Consider the following 16,028-nt stretch of genomic DNA (forward strand, 5'->3'; position numbering starts at 1 on the left):
GTTTTTCTGTGACTAGAAAGCAACATGTAGTGTTATATTTTCTTTTTTGTTTTATTATTGTCTTGTATTTTTATGACCTATCAAGGTTCAGCTCATCAAATGGTGACATTTATGTTTGAACTGTACCATTTTACCATTTTAGGTAAATTTTATTACTATTTTCCATCAGAAAACAACCAGAAAGCAAATAAATATTCCACAAACATTATTATTTCTATCAGTTGTTTCTGAAATCTGCACCATGTTGGAGAATCAGTGGCTTTATTGAAACTCATCTTGTTATACATGCAGTAACTTCAAGAGTTTACATAGTAGACCATGAAGATAAGCTCAAACTTTGCTACATAAAGTTTATTATCAAAAACGATGTGGAGGATTAAAGTTCTTCAGGAGAAAATACATGGAAGGTTAAATAGTTTTCTCCAGAATATCATGTACATTATTATGATTCTGGATTTTCCCGTTTCCGTCCTCCATCCTGGGCTGTTTTTTCTTTTCCCACAATCCTTCCTGTTGCAATCAGCCGCCACCCGCAGCAGCGGATTAATGCAGGACTTCCTCTCCACCGCTGTGCACAGTGGTAATTCAGTTTAATTGGGATTCGTTTCTCCTGGCTGCGTTCCCAGCACTCCAGATGCTCGTCGTCAGTTTGACAAATAAACCCCTGCCAGTGTCTTCAAAGCCCGCAGCGTCGGAGCTTTTGCAGGTCGGAAACGCTGCGATGATGCCTGATAACGTCCCAGAGAGTTTGGCGGGTTCATGTGAAAATGCTCCTCCGGTTGATGACCAGGGCGGTTTGACTCTCCCGCCGCCTCTCCTTCTTCCGCTCCAGCCGCACCTTCCAGCAGACGGCGCTGGACGCCAGCAGCACCAGCCCGGCCGACAGCAGCACCAACCCGAAGTAGGAGATGGTGGATCCGTGCGAGTTGAAGCTGTACGCCACGGCGGTGACCACGATGCCGGCGATGAGGACCACCACGCCGAACGGGACGGTGCAGCGGTAGCAGGAGAGCTCCGCGCCGCCGGTGGCTGCCGTCAGCTGGACCTCGTTCACCAGGGGGATGTTCAACGTCGTCATGGCGACTGGTGGTTGCTCGGTGGCTTTGGGCTTCTCAGAGGTCGCTGGCGTCTTCATTGCGTCCTTGTTGAGTTCGTCTGGCATCGCAGGATTAGGATGAACCGACTACAGTTGGCTCCTCACTGCGGCGCTCTGGGGCTCCCAGTCTGAGGAGAGACAAACCGACCAGTAAGCAAACCAGCAGAGGATTGGATTGATCCAAAATCAATCGAAAATATTGATAATATCAGGGCGCAACTTTATACTTTCTGAGGTGTGTGTGAACACTGGGTGTGACTCTGTTTTTGGGTTTTTTCCACATCTGATAGTCCAATAGACTTCCTTAGCTTGGAGACCAGAATTGCAACATTTGCTACATTTTCAGCTGCTGTGATTCACTTTCACACTTTTTGACTGAGTCAAATGATCCAAAGTAATTGAAAAACCTGTTCACCTCCTCGCCTGTGGGGGCGCTGCACCAAGAACCATAGAAGGAAATGACTCAAAAACCTCTAAGGAGGACACTGAGCGCAACCTGCTGCTTCACAAAATGTAAACAAAGATGCATGTATTCACACCTCACCAAAAGAGCCGAGCTTCCCAGACAAATGAACTCCAGTTCCACTAAAGTGAACTAAACGGGTCTGGTGTGAATGCAACCGCAGATCACATCATTTTCAAACACACAAACAGGTAAAAGTCATTTTTATGCCTTTGTTTTGGCGCCCCCACTACCACAGCACCCACATGCAGGCGATATCATGCATACCCAGTAATGGTTATTGGCTAAAAAAATGGGCAGGATTTCCATTTAACTTATTTTTGTTTTACAGAATATTAGAAATATATTAAAAGATGCAAATAAGAAAATAATTCAAATAACTTTTTAAAATAAAATAAATAAAACTGTTATTGCCTGACATAATAATAGCAATTTTTTTGCTTGATCATTTGCAGCAAAGGATGCATCTGCAGCTAAAAACAAATGCTGCATACTAATCTGTTTATGTTTTGGTTAATAAATAGATAGCAAAGATTGGCTAATTGGAGGTTCATTTATTGTTCTTTCAGGAAATGAAATTATTTAGTCTATCTTCAGGTAACAATTATTAAGTTAGATGACGATTATTTCTATAATCACGGTTAATTGGATAAATCGTTTCAGCCCTGGTCAAAAGGTCAACTTCAGTTGCTCAACGCAGAAGAAACGAGACCGAAGCAGATGTTTCTGGTTTGATTTCCACATCACATTTCACAATTCGCCAGCCCACTCTGACCACCACACGCTGCTTCAATAAACCAATGTAACCTCTTTGCACAATCCAGGCCGCCTCTCAGCCCAGTCAGGGGAGAATGACGCAGGTCCGCTCAGCCCGACACGAGCTGAGACATTCCCTGGAGAGCGCGGGATACGGAGCGCTCGCTGAAACGCAAGAAGCTCTGAAATCACAAGCAGTTTCACAACCGTCCCCTCCTTTCTCCCGCCTGTGTGTTTTCCCAACGCGAAGCCGCGATTCAGACGCTGAGGGACAAACAAGTTGCTTCATCACAGCCAGATGCTGCTGGAGTTCATCTGTCTCATCCCAGAACAGTCGCTGCGTGTAGGAAGGTTTCCTGGAGGTTTGTTTTTTCACCGCTGATACTGGACCTCAGGTTCAGCGTCGGTCTTTGGGCTAAAGCTGAAGTTCCTCCACATTCCAGCATGTGGCTGAAATGTTTGATTTCCGTCTAAACTAAGCGACAGATTTCTGTGTGTTAGTTTTAAGCATCCCGTTGAAGAGGGAGGGACACAGAGGGAACAGAAAATCAGTAATAATGACTTAATTTGTTCATGTCTCTGAAAGTAAAACAACTCGGAACCAGAAAGTGTCACAAGACATTTTGTCCAAGTTAAGGTCAAGTGTCAGCTGTCTGAATGATTATTTTCTCATCAAATCCCCAACGTAAGTCCTCTTAGGCTGAGCGATATGCATGACAAACATAAGCATTTCATATCAGTCAATATAGATAATTATTGATTTGTTTTTTTGTTTTAAATATCAGAAGTATTGCCAAACTGGTGGCATGATCTTTCCTGTTTTATCAACAGTTTTCAGTTCATGCTCCTGTTTTTTTTAATTTTTAAGCAATTAGAAGGAACGGCGGCGAAACCTGAAACTGCTGCCCCACAAGTGGCTCAACAAGTTGTTGCTAGGAAACCAAGGAATGGGTTGCTAGGTAACCAAAGAATGAGTGAGTTGCTAGGAGAGTGAGTGTATTAAAAATACCAAGATGGCTGAGAGGTTGAGTGACTAAAAGCCTTTTCATTGCCTACATCCCCCAGAATGCAGTGCGGTTCTGGATCAGGGTTCAGTGAAATTACTGAACATTTTTATCAGATCAGTCGATATTGATCATGTGTCTATTGCAATATATTTATTTTATTGATTTATCATCCAGCCCTAGTGAAACCAAATAATTTCAATGCTTAATAAATTTGAAAAGTTTTTCGTTACAGGACATTGCCATAATTCTGCCTTTAAATTTAAAACGTCACATGCAGCAATGAATTATGGGTAATGCACAGATCTAAGAACACTTTGGAGAATTGGTACACACTGTGCAATCAAATCCTTCAGCGGAAACTTGATGTTTAATGAAGGAACGGTGGAAGTTAAAGTATTGGGACAGGGAAGTCAGGATTTCACCATGGCAACGCCTGTAAACATTGTTCATCTTATGAACGTTGTTTTAGCTTCACTTTCAACTTTTAATTTCTTCAGTTTACAGTTGCAGGTTTTACATGTAAGCTGTCTAATTTTATATTTAAGTCTTTAGTTGTTTTTATTTTTGTGTTTTATAAGATAAACATGTTTCCGTCACAGCATGCTATTGTTGATGTGAGGAGCGGCCATATTGAAACATGGCATCCAGTCATGCTTATTTGTGTAGCGCATTTTAGCAACGAGGCAGTTTAAAGTGATTTACATCATAAAAACGTAATTCAGTCACCAATTATGGGAAGTAATAAACATTACATTTTGTCAAAATTATCAAGCAAATATACATCAAATAAACTGATAATTCCAGTTGTTAATGAAAGGAAACGCTAAACCAGTGGGTTTTTAGCGTTTATCTAAAGCAGTGGTGTCAAACTCATTTTTATTTTGGGCCGAATCAAAAATCTGAATGTTCTTAAAGGGCCGGTTGCACCAGAATCTATTGATAAAACCAATAAAACTGTTAAAATATCAATAAATAGCTGTTCCTCTGGGATTTGTGATTATTTTAGTGTTTATTTTTGCAATCAAAATGACAGATTGTGTGGTGAATATTAAGAAATATTTGTAATCATTATTTTTTTACAATATTTACGCTAATGTATGATGTCAAATGTGACTCTATCACTCGTCGTATCGGTTACGGATTCAACGTTTTTGACCAATTTTGAGAAAATTAGCAGTATAATCAGGAAAAAATTTGGAAATTTGTTGATTTTGTGTGATTTTTGCAGATTTGTGAAAAACTGGAAGGACTTATTGATGTAATTTGGAGTCCAGAGGGCCACATAAAAAGCTGCGGCGGGCCTGATTTGGCCCCCGGGCCTTGAGTTTGACACCTATGATCTAAAGGAACTCAGTGATTCAGCTGTTTTACAGTTTTCTGGAAGTTTGTTCCAGATTTGTGGTGCATAGAAGCTGAATGCTGCTTCTCCATGTTTGGTTCTGGTTCTGGGGATCCAGAGCAGAACCAGAAGACCTGAGAGGGCTGAAATGTTGCTACAACAGCAGCAGATCTTTAATGTATTGTGGTGCTACGCCGTTCAGTGATTTATAAACTACCAGTATGTTAAAGTCTATCTGCTCTATCTTCCTGGTTTTAGTCAGAACTCCAGCAGCAGCATTCTGGATCAGCAGCAGCTGGAGGATTTTTTGGACAGACCTGTAAAATCACAGCTGCCGTAACCAATGCAACAAAAGATAAACACATGATCTAGTTTATCTTGCCAGGACGTTAGTCCTTTAATCCTAGAAATGTTCTTCAGGTGATAAAAGGCTGAATTTGTAACTGTCTTTATGTGTCTCTGAAGGTTCATGTCTGAAATCACTTCCTCAGACAACCGATGTATTACCTGATTAAAAACACTTTAAACACCATATTAAGAATGAGACATTTTAGCAGCTTTGATGGAAACCAGCACATCCATCCCATTTCTTACCGACCATCACAAACACATGAACATTTCTTAAAATTAAAATCTGGAGGTGGAAGAAGCTTAAAAGTGTTTCACTGCTCGGTCTTTCAGTAGGACGAGGATCAAAACATGCGGACAAAATCAACAAATTGTTCAGCAGAAACAAAATCAACTTTCTTCCTGTGAAATGTCGCGAGGAAATGAAGTTATTTGATCAAGATAACTGAAAACTTAATTTCTAAGATTTTTTTTTCCACTTGTAAAATGTTGCATAGATTTATTTCTTGTTTGCTACAATGTTGTAAACAATAAATGAATGTTCTTGGTGTTCTCAAGTAATTTCTAGAAATACTAAAACTGCAACAAGGTGCATTAATTGAATAGATATTAAAAACTATTTTTAATGACTGTTGGGAATTTTGTGCGTAGTGAACTCTCTTTAAATTTCAGAGATGGTACCAATCTATGCATACAAACATTAAAAACTTCAGTGACAAAAAAAAATCTCATAAAATCCTCAGAAACTCTGCAGGTTGGTGAGTTATTTTACTTATTTGAGGAACAAACAGGCGTCTTTTGCTTTTATATAATAAAACTGCTGCTGGTGGTTAAGTTTCCTGCAGCAGTAAAAACCAAACATTTACATTTCCTTGAATACATTTGTAGAGTTAATTATTTAGTGTGATTTGTTACCATCCAAGCCAAAATTAAAGAAATCAAAAAGGAAAGTTTCTGAAGATTAAACCGGGTTAAAATAATGTGGCAACAAGTGAGTTAAACCTTTATTATACCATAGATTAACTTACAAATTCAGCTTCCTTTATTTACACAGCGACAATTCGCAATAAAAGCAACTAAAGGTTTACCAAATAAATAGATAACATTCAGAAACATCTAAATAAATCCATCAAGCCAGATTATATCCACCAGATTAAATACAGAAAAGTGGAATTAAATCTACTGAAGGCGGAATAAAATCATTTCAAGATTAATTAAATTAGTTGAAATTAGAAAAAGTTAAAGTATTTGTTACCTCATGAGTTATTCCAACACCAAGTTTCCGAACCGCTGCAATAAAAGTCGCTTGTTTCGGAAGCAAAGTGGGTCCTAAAGTGTTCTGGCTGGTTCGGTTCGGGCTGCAGTCCGACGCTCCTGTAGTCCTGAGGAAAGAAGCCTGGGGGCCGAACTGCCATCCTCACCGAGGCGGACCGTGTCAAGTATCGATGACTGCGTCAAGTTCACGGTCATCAGGGAAAAGTGGGCACTTCCGGTTGAGTTTTTCAAAATAAGATAAATCAGACACATCTAAAAAAGCCAAAATGTAAAAAAAAAAAAAAAAAGATCTGATTTCGTTATATCTGCGCGATTTGAAAGTCAAACATCTTGAAATTAAATCTGATGTTTTAGGTTAGCTATTTTTATTAGATTAATAAAGTATAGAAGTTTAAAATTACTTTGCCTTTAATTGAGATAAATTTTTACCAGTAATCAAATTAATTTATCTTAGTAAATATATTAAGTTCAGTTAGATTTTTGGACACATTTTTCTGAACTGGAACGCCAAATTTTTTTTTTGCTAAATTCAGTTTCAAAAAATTAAGAAAATGTTGACAATTAAAACGGATTCAATTTAATTCAAATATTTTCTAAACTATTCCCCGTTTCTTATTTATTTTTACAACATTTCTTCCTTCCACTCAACTTTCCTTACTACTAGAATGCGAGACAGATTCTTTAGCAAAAATTATTATTTATTTGTCTTTTATAGAGCATGTCAGCAGACTTTCCAAAACAAGGATCTAAATTATTTTTATTTACTAATTTCTTAGTTTTATCTTCATTTTACCTTAGAAAAATATTCCTCTGCAATATCATTATATTGCTGTGTATAATTTGTTTATATTCACCTTTTGTAAATTACTGAATAACTTAAAAACAAAAAGAAATCATAGTGTCCAGTGTTGGGCAGTAACGAGATATATTTACTGATTTACATTTACTTAAGTCATTTTTTAAAGATGTACATTTAGGACTGTGCTTTCAACTTTTACTTGAATAATTTTATTATAAAGTATCTTTACTCTTACATGAGTAAAATTTCTGGATTTTCTACTCACTGAAATGAAAAACAAACACGTTTTAACCATTAATTCACCAGAGACAAACACACACCTGTTTCATTAAGTTTTATATTGAAAGAAACTGATTTGGAAAAATGTATTTTGTCAGTTTTTTTATTTTTGTTACCTATATGAATTATTGTCATTTTGGTCCTTAAAATACCAAAACTTCCACTTAACTTAATATTTTGGTTCGTCTGGTGATGTCATTTTTAAATATGAAATTATTGATCATTTGCTCAGTACTTGACTTTTTACCATACAAACTTGGCGCAGAGGCGTTACCGTGTCCAATCTTTTATTTTGGTATTTCTAAGCGGAAGCTGTGAGTTTGCGTCCGGCCCGGCAGCTCGGTCAGCTGGCGGCCGCTGTCAGAGGAGCCGAGCCGCCGTCATGTCGCTGCAGTTCGGGGATGAGGAGTTCCAGAGCGCCTGGCAGGAGCTGGACGAGCCGCAGCTGGACGGATGGGAACTCTTCACCGAGGCGATGGGGGTCCAGATCCACCGGCGTTACGACCGGGTAGGCAGAACCGAGCCGGTCCGACTGAACAGAACCTCTGCAGAACCTGCAGCAGGTGTGTAATTAATGCGCATGAATACTGCTCAGCCCTGGCCTCTGGAAACGCAAATGGATTCTTATTTTATTTTGTTTTATTAATAATGCTTCACCTGGGATTTCCTAGCGGCCAGAGGCGGAAACATCCGGAACTGAGCGACAGTTTGCTGATTTACTCAGAAACCAACTCGGCAGGTTCTCTGCAGCCTTCAGGACACTGAAGACTGCAGAGAACTGGAAAAGAACTGGAAAAGCAGGTCATGGGAAATTGAAACTAAGCATGGAAAAATGAAATCATTTTAAAAGGGTGTAAAATCAACCCCTTTTTAAGCTTTATACCATGGCATAATGTTATTCCCTCATCAAAAACATGGCTGGAGTGTTGCTGAATGGTCCCAAGGCCACCATTCAGCTGTCCAAAACGCCTGGGTGAACCTGGTGCTGGCCACTCAGCTCCTTCAGACTAGCCAGCAGTAATTAGCAAACATCTGCTAATGTTTGCTAAGCTGAGCTCATTATATGAGCTACTTCTCAGTGCAACACCGGTAAAAATGTTTCTAAACCCGGGGTGTCGAACTCCAGTCCTCAAGGGCCGCTGTCCTGCAACTTTTAGATGTGCCTCTGCTGCACCACACCTGAATATAATGATTAGGTCATTAGCAGGACTAACTGATCTACACAAGGAGGTAATGAAGCATTTCATTCCAGTGTTTTGTACCTGTGGCACATCTAAAAACTGCAGGACAGCAGAGGACTGGACTTTGACACCTGTGCTCTAAATGGTTAATAGATGTGAAAGTAGAGTTTCAGAAAGAGCAGGAGTTTTTAAAGAGACAGAGGCCCAATTTCAAGGCGTTAACGGGGCAGTATTATTTATTCGATAGTAATGTTTATTAAAAACTGTTGAAGTAAATCCAACAACTCTGCCGCTGCAGGAGAGAGAAGGAGTGAAGACACACCTTCCCTTTGCTGTTTGCAGGAAACTGGACTTTATGAGTACAAAGTTTATGGAGCGCTGGACGGCTGCGACCCAGAACTCTGTGCTGACGTCTACATGGACCTGATGTATCGGAAACAATGGGATAGTTACGTAAAAGGTAAAAAGACAAGTTCACCTGCCTTTGTTATTTTAGAATATCTTTGGAAAACTCAGATTTTTGTTCTGGGTTTCATGCACATCTGCAGCACCAAGCAGGTAACATGTTCGCTGCAGCTGGTAGTGGCCGGTTTCGTCCAGAAAGGGAGGAATGGTCCAGTGTGGATGTAGTTTGGTTGAGCTGCAGACCGGCGATGAGGCAAAGTGGTTAAAAGAGGCAGAAACGCATCAGATATTGAAACTGGGTCAGGTGTTTTAGTTTTATTCTGATGATTAATCAGCTAAAAAAATAACTGCATTCTGCAGATTTCTCATATAAGCCTTTTAGGAATACACCCATCCACTTTTTCACTTCCGATACCTGTATCAATACCTGAGGTTTAGTATCGGCTGATACTGATCCAGTGCAGAAAAATACTTCTGAATTGACTTGAAACGTGAGGTTTTTTTTTTAAACGCAGACATAAATCAACTGAATATGAAATTTATTTGTGGCTGCACAGTGGCGCAGTTGGTAGAGCTGTTGCCTGGCAGCAAGAAGGTTCTGGGTTCGATTCCCAGCCCCGGTCTTTCTGCATGGAGTCTCCATGTTCTCCATGGGTTTTCTCCGGGTACTCTGGTTTCCTCCCACAGTCCAAAAACATGACTGTCAGGTTAATTGGCCTCTCCAAATTGCCCCTAGGTGTGAGTGTGTGTGTGCATGGTTGTGTGTCCTGTGTTGCCCTGTGACAGACTGGCGACCTGTCCAGGTGACCCCGCCTCTCGCCTGAAACGTTAGCTGGAGAGGAACCAGCACCTCCTGACCCCACTGAGGGACAAGGTTGCAAGAAAATGGATGGATGGATGGGATGAAATTTATTTGATAACTCTGAACCAGTACAGCTCATTTAAATACACCAGTAGCTTCACAGGCTTGGTCAAATTTGGACTGATACAGATGGTAAAATAGGATCTGTGCATCTCTAATTAGAAATGCAAATAAACAATGCAACAACATAATTTGTTGATTAATTTTTGCATTAATGACTAATAAATTGAGCAAAATGTGCTTAAAAAAATATTTTTTTTACAGTAATTTGAACCAGGTGAAGCCTAAACTGCCACTGGTACAAATATTTACAGATAAAGATTTTTCTTTTACCTTAAATGCAAGATGTATTTATTTTTTCTCTCACTGCTGTGAGTATGTTGTTCTTTTTTGAGTCTGAATATTCCAGTTAACAATTAATTGGTTGCTGAATTAGTTGACAATTGTTTGAATAGTCGATTTATCACGATTAAATGGGATTAATCGTTTCAGCCCTGGAGGACACAGGAATGTCTGATTGGATCCAAACCTCACCACTCCTTCTGCACAGCAGCTGCTTACCGTTTGAAATATTAGTAATAATTAAGATTCGTTTTGCTTCCTATGTTCTTGTTTAACGGCTTTTAGAAAACACTTTTAAAGTTGTTGTGTTCATTTTGTTTTAAATTGAGTTGGAGATGTGTCTGTCTTGTTTTGTGTGTTGCAGAAAAAGCCGTCAGAAGGTTAAAGTTGTGTCTGTAAAATAAGCAGCTGTGTTTATTTGAGCCTCCATGACTAACGGGAAGATTCAGCTGGAAATCTTCTGAATATTTGGGTCAGTTTGGGAAGTGAAACTCCAACATCAAGGCTGAATGTTTAGAACTTTGACAAATGTTTGAGGATGTTGCTTTTTATATACCACGAATTGTAAAAACTGCAAATTACTCAACTGCTTCTTAGTATTGCATTATTAATGGTTATAACAAATAAACTGATATAGTTTGGTACATGAAAATGAAATGGTTGACTTACAGAGGAAGATAAAATGGAACGTCATGGAAACAAAATGTTCCTGAGAAAAAGATGGACATTAAACTGCTGCTGGGAAATGGCTGCTTTCAGTGCTGCTTTATGAAGCTGTTTGTTATTTTTGTTTCCTCAGAGCTCTATGAGAAGGATTTCAGTGGACAAACAGCAATTTACTGGGAAGTGAAATACCCGTTTCCTCTGAAAAACAGAGATGTATCCTTTAGTTCTCAAAAGCCAACGGACGACTTCCTTTCCATTTTTATTCGTTACTTTATAGTTATGACGATTTCATGCAATATTAACATCCACGTTCCCTGACTGCTCCGACCTCAGTATGTTTACGTAAGGGAGCGGAGAGACCTGGACATAGATGGCCGAAAGATCTTTGTGATCCTGGCCAGAAGCTCGCCGGAGACGGCGTGTCCAGAGACGAGCTCCGCTCTGAGGGTGACCGACTACAAGCAGAGCGTCGCCATGGAGAGCGACGGAGCCGGCGGCACTAAAGGTGACTAACAGCTGATTAATATGCAACAAAGCCAATGAAAATCTGATTCTGGATTAATAATTTGATTAATTATAGAGCAAAAACCGTGATACTTTACAAGAGAAAATATAAGTAAACAATGATTACTTCTGGAGTTCCCCCAGGCTGCTTTCTCGGGCCACTTATAATTAATAAAATCTATTCTACAAGAAAGAACATCTAAAACAAAAATTATTCCTGGTGCTCCACAAGGCTTGTTTCTGAGGCCACTTATATTTAATCCTTTATATCCTAAATTTAAAATCTCCACCTGGATATTTTTACTTGTTTTAATTATTTTAAATGTCCAGTGAGTAAATGTATATTTGCCCATTTATCCATAACAACTGGGACTTTCAATGCGTAGCAAGTTATTTTCACAATTTGTCTATTAAAATAATCCCTCAGATTAATTTCCTGCTACAGTGGGGGTGAAATTACCGAAATAACCCGATATTAGCTGGAAAGCACAACGTCTTTGCTCCAAGAGAGAGATCAGCACCTCCACTAGTTTCAGTTCGCTGGAAACCACCTTCTGACTGTTGAAGGGTTAAATTTCTTTTCTTAATGTGATCAGCTTAATGATTTAGCTGTTAGCAGTTGAAACCCTCATGTGAGGACTAATCTTGTGCTGTGTTTCAGTGTTCATGAACTACTTTGATAATCCTGGCGGTATGATCCCCACCTGGCTGGTGAACTGGGCAGCGAAGGTGAGGGCAGTCATGTTCAAAACGGTCTAAACAAAGCACAGAAATTATGTTGAAAACCTGCAAAATGAGATGCGTCGTTTCTGGAGATTACTCACCAGGTGTGTTTGGATTTTTTTCCCCCTTCAGTTGCTTTAATTAGAGCATTTTTCCAGAATTTTATAAATGAAAGTAAATCAGTTCTCACATCTCTGGTTTTTCCTGCCGACTCTCTGGGACTCTTCATTTCTCCTCTTGCTTTACGATTCTGCTGGGTTTTTTGTTTACTGGTGTGTTGTAGACTGACATCATTGGTTCCCCTCCTAGGTGGGTCTTTTTGGCTCAACTTCTGAACTAATGTGTGTGTTTTTGTTTTCTTTCTTCTTCCAGAGCGGGGTCCCAAGCTTCATTAAAGATCTGCAGAAGGCCTGCAACAAGTACAAGACATACTGCGAGAAGAAATGAGAACAGCTCGCTGGAAAAACACGAAATCTCACCAAGTGCTTTTGTCTAGTTTCAAGTGCAAATATCTTGTTATACTTAAAATAACTTGTAAGAAATGTTTCAGCAACAATTGCCAGATTATTTCACTTATGACAAGACATTTTTTTCCATGTTATAAGTGAAATGCCAGTGGTACTAGTTCTTTTTCACCAACATTTAAGAATTTAAACAAGCTCTTATATCTTGCTGAGACGTTATCTGTAGGTCATTTTAGTTTTATTCCAAGTGTACTGAGATATTTGCACTAGAAACTGAAGTAACTTGGTGAGTTTTCTGTTTTTGCTGTGCTGATGGTGACGGTGGCTCACGCTGAAGAGTTTTCTTGCTGTTTTCCGGTTTTGGTCGGCGGTGCGTTTGGCGGCTATGGGGTTGTGTTCAGGGTGCATGTGGTGCGTTGTTTTTTACAGCTCTTCCTGTTTACTTGGCCATGAAGTGAAAGGCTGCTGTGAATTGATTGTGTTCCCAGTTGCTGCTCTACTCCTCTCTTTTTAGGGGATATTTTCATTTAATTGACTGTTTAGATGATTTGAAGGTGTCAATCATTCCTTCAGGCTGTATTTACCGAAGCAATCTTTTTGCACGGGATTTTATGACCTTGTCTTGTTTACTGTTTGTGTTGATTGAGGGAGATGCAATATATTTTACTGAATTTGGATATTCAGTAAAATATCAGAACTTTTTATTTCACGCTCCTTTTGTCCTGGTGAATGGAGCGTAGCTGTGTCAATGCAGATAAATTCATTTTAATTCACCGATGCTGCTTGTTTATTCTCTCAGCTAAAATCAAATTAAAATTACATAATTATATATTATCAAGTTTTGGTATCAATCCAATACCAAGTAAATACAGAGCCAGTGTTGGTGACAGATCATTTTTTATTGTTTACGTTTGTATCATCAAACGTCTGACGTTTTGGAGTTTTTATGATTTTTTTCATTTGAATTGTTTTGTTAAAATCATTAAGATCATTTGGAAAAAGTGTATCCACAAAAGACTTTAAAAACATTTCAACACCAAAAACAGAAACGGTAAAAAAACAAAAATGTGTGTTTTCTTCCCCATATAAAGTATAAAAAATTGATAAAAAATCTATAATACAAAAATAAGTTTAGTTTTACATTTTTACAAGTTAATGAACAAACTCACTGAGCTAGTAACACTCAAACTATTTAGTAAAAATGTAAGAAAAATGAAAACTAATCAGTTCAGTATGAATGCTGAATGTTACAAAAACAAGTTTATTTAAGAGGAATTTAGAAATTATTTAAATCAGATTAGTTTCCACCGAAAGGTACAAGACTAAAAGGAGAATATGGAATATCTCTAAGCTAATTTAAATCAATAATTTGTCTGTGTTCAAAACAACTACTTAATGCCATGCAGAAGTGAAGATAAACGTTCTTTTGAAAAATAAAATGGTTAGAATCAAGTTTTTTGGACACTGATTCTCAAAGAATCTCCCTTTAATTTTGCTTTGCTTTTACACTCACAAGATGGCGGCTTAAAATGGACACAAAGGTTTCCGGTTCTGTTTATAAATCCATTTTGGTCCCTTAATAACTGTTAATTAACAATTACAACGATTTGTTTTTATGAATACCAGCAGTTTGCTACCTATTCGAGGCAAAACAGATTTTTTTTCAAACCAATTTTTATTTCTAATTACTAAATAAAGTAATAAGCTTTTGCCTTTACCATATATATCAACAAAGACAATAACTACATGTAAATGTGCCTTTATTCGTCTCTCAAGGTGGTTTCAGGTGGTTTCAATCACGCATGCGCATTGGATTAATCTTCAATAGTTGACCAAGAACTATGTTCTGTTAACAAGCAGCGCTAATTTAGGCTAAAAGGAGGCGGGTGTAGTGGGTTCTGGAGGGAGTAACGGAACCACTGAGTGCAGATCTAATCCGCTTTTTTATTATTAAATCATAAGGACAGGGAAGCAAAGCTTACCTGTGGAAGAGGAGGATGAAAAACCCCACGTTCAGGTGAGGAGGTGAAGGGACCATGTTTGCTTACTTCCTCCTGTTTTATAAAAGTTTAAACTAGATTTAACTTTAGATTTAACTCCTCCTGCAGATCGCGTTATAACGCTGTGGAGCTCGGCAGGATCAGCCAGCCGGGCGGGTCCGTCCGCTTTTCAGTTTGCAAAATCACAAAACAAATAGTTAAAACAGGTCTCCGCTAGACCGTGCACACGGTAAAAAGCTCAGGAGGGGTACACTCGATCCGCTCTTTGAACTACCGGAGGCTTAAAACTCCGGTTATTCGTTTTTAGCTAGCTTCACCACGTAGCCACATTTAGCTTACAGAAGGAACGAAAGCTGGAAGGGGCGCCTCGGGGGGAGTCCGTTGGTGTGTTGATGTGCGTGGGGCGTCACGCACATTGATTCTGCAAGTGTGGTTCCAGTATTATATTAAAGCTTACAAATTATCCTTTATTTTTATACCCATTTTGTCTGGTTTATTTTTTTATAATTTGTTCGCTATTTGACGAAGTTTTGATACTTTTATGATTTACAAAAAAACTATAAAGATAACCCTTGACAAACCAGGTATGTATAGAAACCCTATAGTTTAAGGTTTAATATGATATCACTGTTGGCTCATTTGGTCATGTGTTTGTGACGCCCGAACCGATTTTCTTGGACAATGTTTCAGCGCCTTTCAGGAGAGGCGTTCGAATTAGCATAAATAATGCGGCTTTTCAAAAATATTTATGAAAATTACTGGGAAATTTAAAGTGTTTTATTTACTTCAACATACATAAAACTGGTATCGTTGTAAAGGAAAATCAATTAACTTTAACACAGCAGTGTTGCTTTTGGCAAAAAATTATTCTGAAAAGGACTTTTGACGGTGGGAAGTTTTCTGTGATCAGCATACATTCTCTCCCATTCCTGAGTGGAAAGAGCGTCACTGCCGGTACCTACCATATTTGTATGGCATTAAAAGGACCTGGAACTTTTATTTTTCCACTGAAACCTCTGGATTGCACAATAAATGCCATGTGGGTGAAGTTTTATGGATGATACTCTGATGTCCCATTCTCCTGAAGGCAGCACAGAGCTGCACCACCAGAAACCGACAGAAACACTGAAGAGAAGAAGAGTTATGATTAATGTAGTTACAGTTCTATCCATGTTTTAAAGTTGCATCTCAGTCATTTTGCAAATGGTTCAAAGTTTAAACTGGCATGTTGAACATCTTTTATCTGCTTATTTTGTGTAAGATTTAACTAGAAAATGGCACAAAATAAGAATTTTTTTCCACTCTGATTGGCTGTTAGGCCTACAGATTTTAACTTGAATGTTCATTGCATTTTTCGTAGACACCTGTGAAAATAATTTCTATTCACATGACTTTTTTGTTCTCTGGGAAATTATTTTTGATGATAAATACAGAAACAAGCATAAAAATCAAAACATCTACAATAGTGATAGTAATATTAATGATAAAATAATGATCAGTGCAAAGTAGCCTGCAAATT

At 38.6% G+C, this 16,028-nt stretch overlaps 2 protein-coding genes across 3 annotated transcripts; one reads left to right on the top strand and one right to left on the bottom strand.

Moving 5' to 3' along the window:
- Nucleotides 1-244: 244 nt before the first annotated feature.
- tmem100a (transmembrane protein 100a) lies at nt 245-6,438 on the bottom strand. The gene is made up of 2 exons (XM_008416510.1): nt 6,265-6,438; nt 245-1,224 (listed from the first exon to the last, which is right to left on the bottom strand). The coding sequence occupies exon 2, from the start codon at nt 1,160-1,162 to the stop codon at nt 758-760; it is 405 nt and encodes a 134-aa protein (XP_008414732.1). The 5' UTR covers nt 1,163-1,224; nt 6,265-6,438; the 3' UTR covers nt 245-757.
- A 1,227-nt stretch (nt 6,439-7,665) lies between these two features.
- Nucleotides 7,666-13,335, top strand: pctp (phosphatidylcholine transfer protein). Of its 2 annotated transcripts, none has more exons than XM_008416511.2 (6): nt 7,666-7,870; nt 8,886-9,003; nt 10,952-11,031; nt 11,152-11,323; nt 11,984-12,051; nt 12,418-13,335. In XM_008416511.2, the coding sequence occupies exons 1-6, from the start codon at nt 7,745-7,747 to the stop codon at nt 12,490-12,492; spliced, it is 639 nt and encodes a 212-aa protein (XP_008414733.1). In that variant the 5' UTR covers nt 7,666-7,744; the 3' UTR covers nt 12,493-13,335. The 2 variants fall into 2 exon arrangements, with proteins under 2 accessions (XP_008414733.1, XP_008414734.1); XM_008416512.1 differs by having other exon boundaries at nt 7,840-7,925.
- The last annotated feature ends 2,693 nt before the right edge of the window (nt 13,336-16,028 follow it).

The sequence above is a fragment of the Poecilia reticulata genome, linkage group LG8, assembly GCF_000633615.1.
Source record: "Poecilia reticulata strain Guanapo linkage group LG8, Guppy_female_1.0+MT, whole genome shotgun sequence".
Lineage (NCBI taxonomy): Eukaryota > Metazoa > Chordata > Actinopteri > Cyprinodontiformes > Poeciliidae > Poecilia > Poecilia reticulata.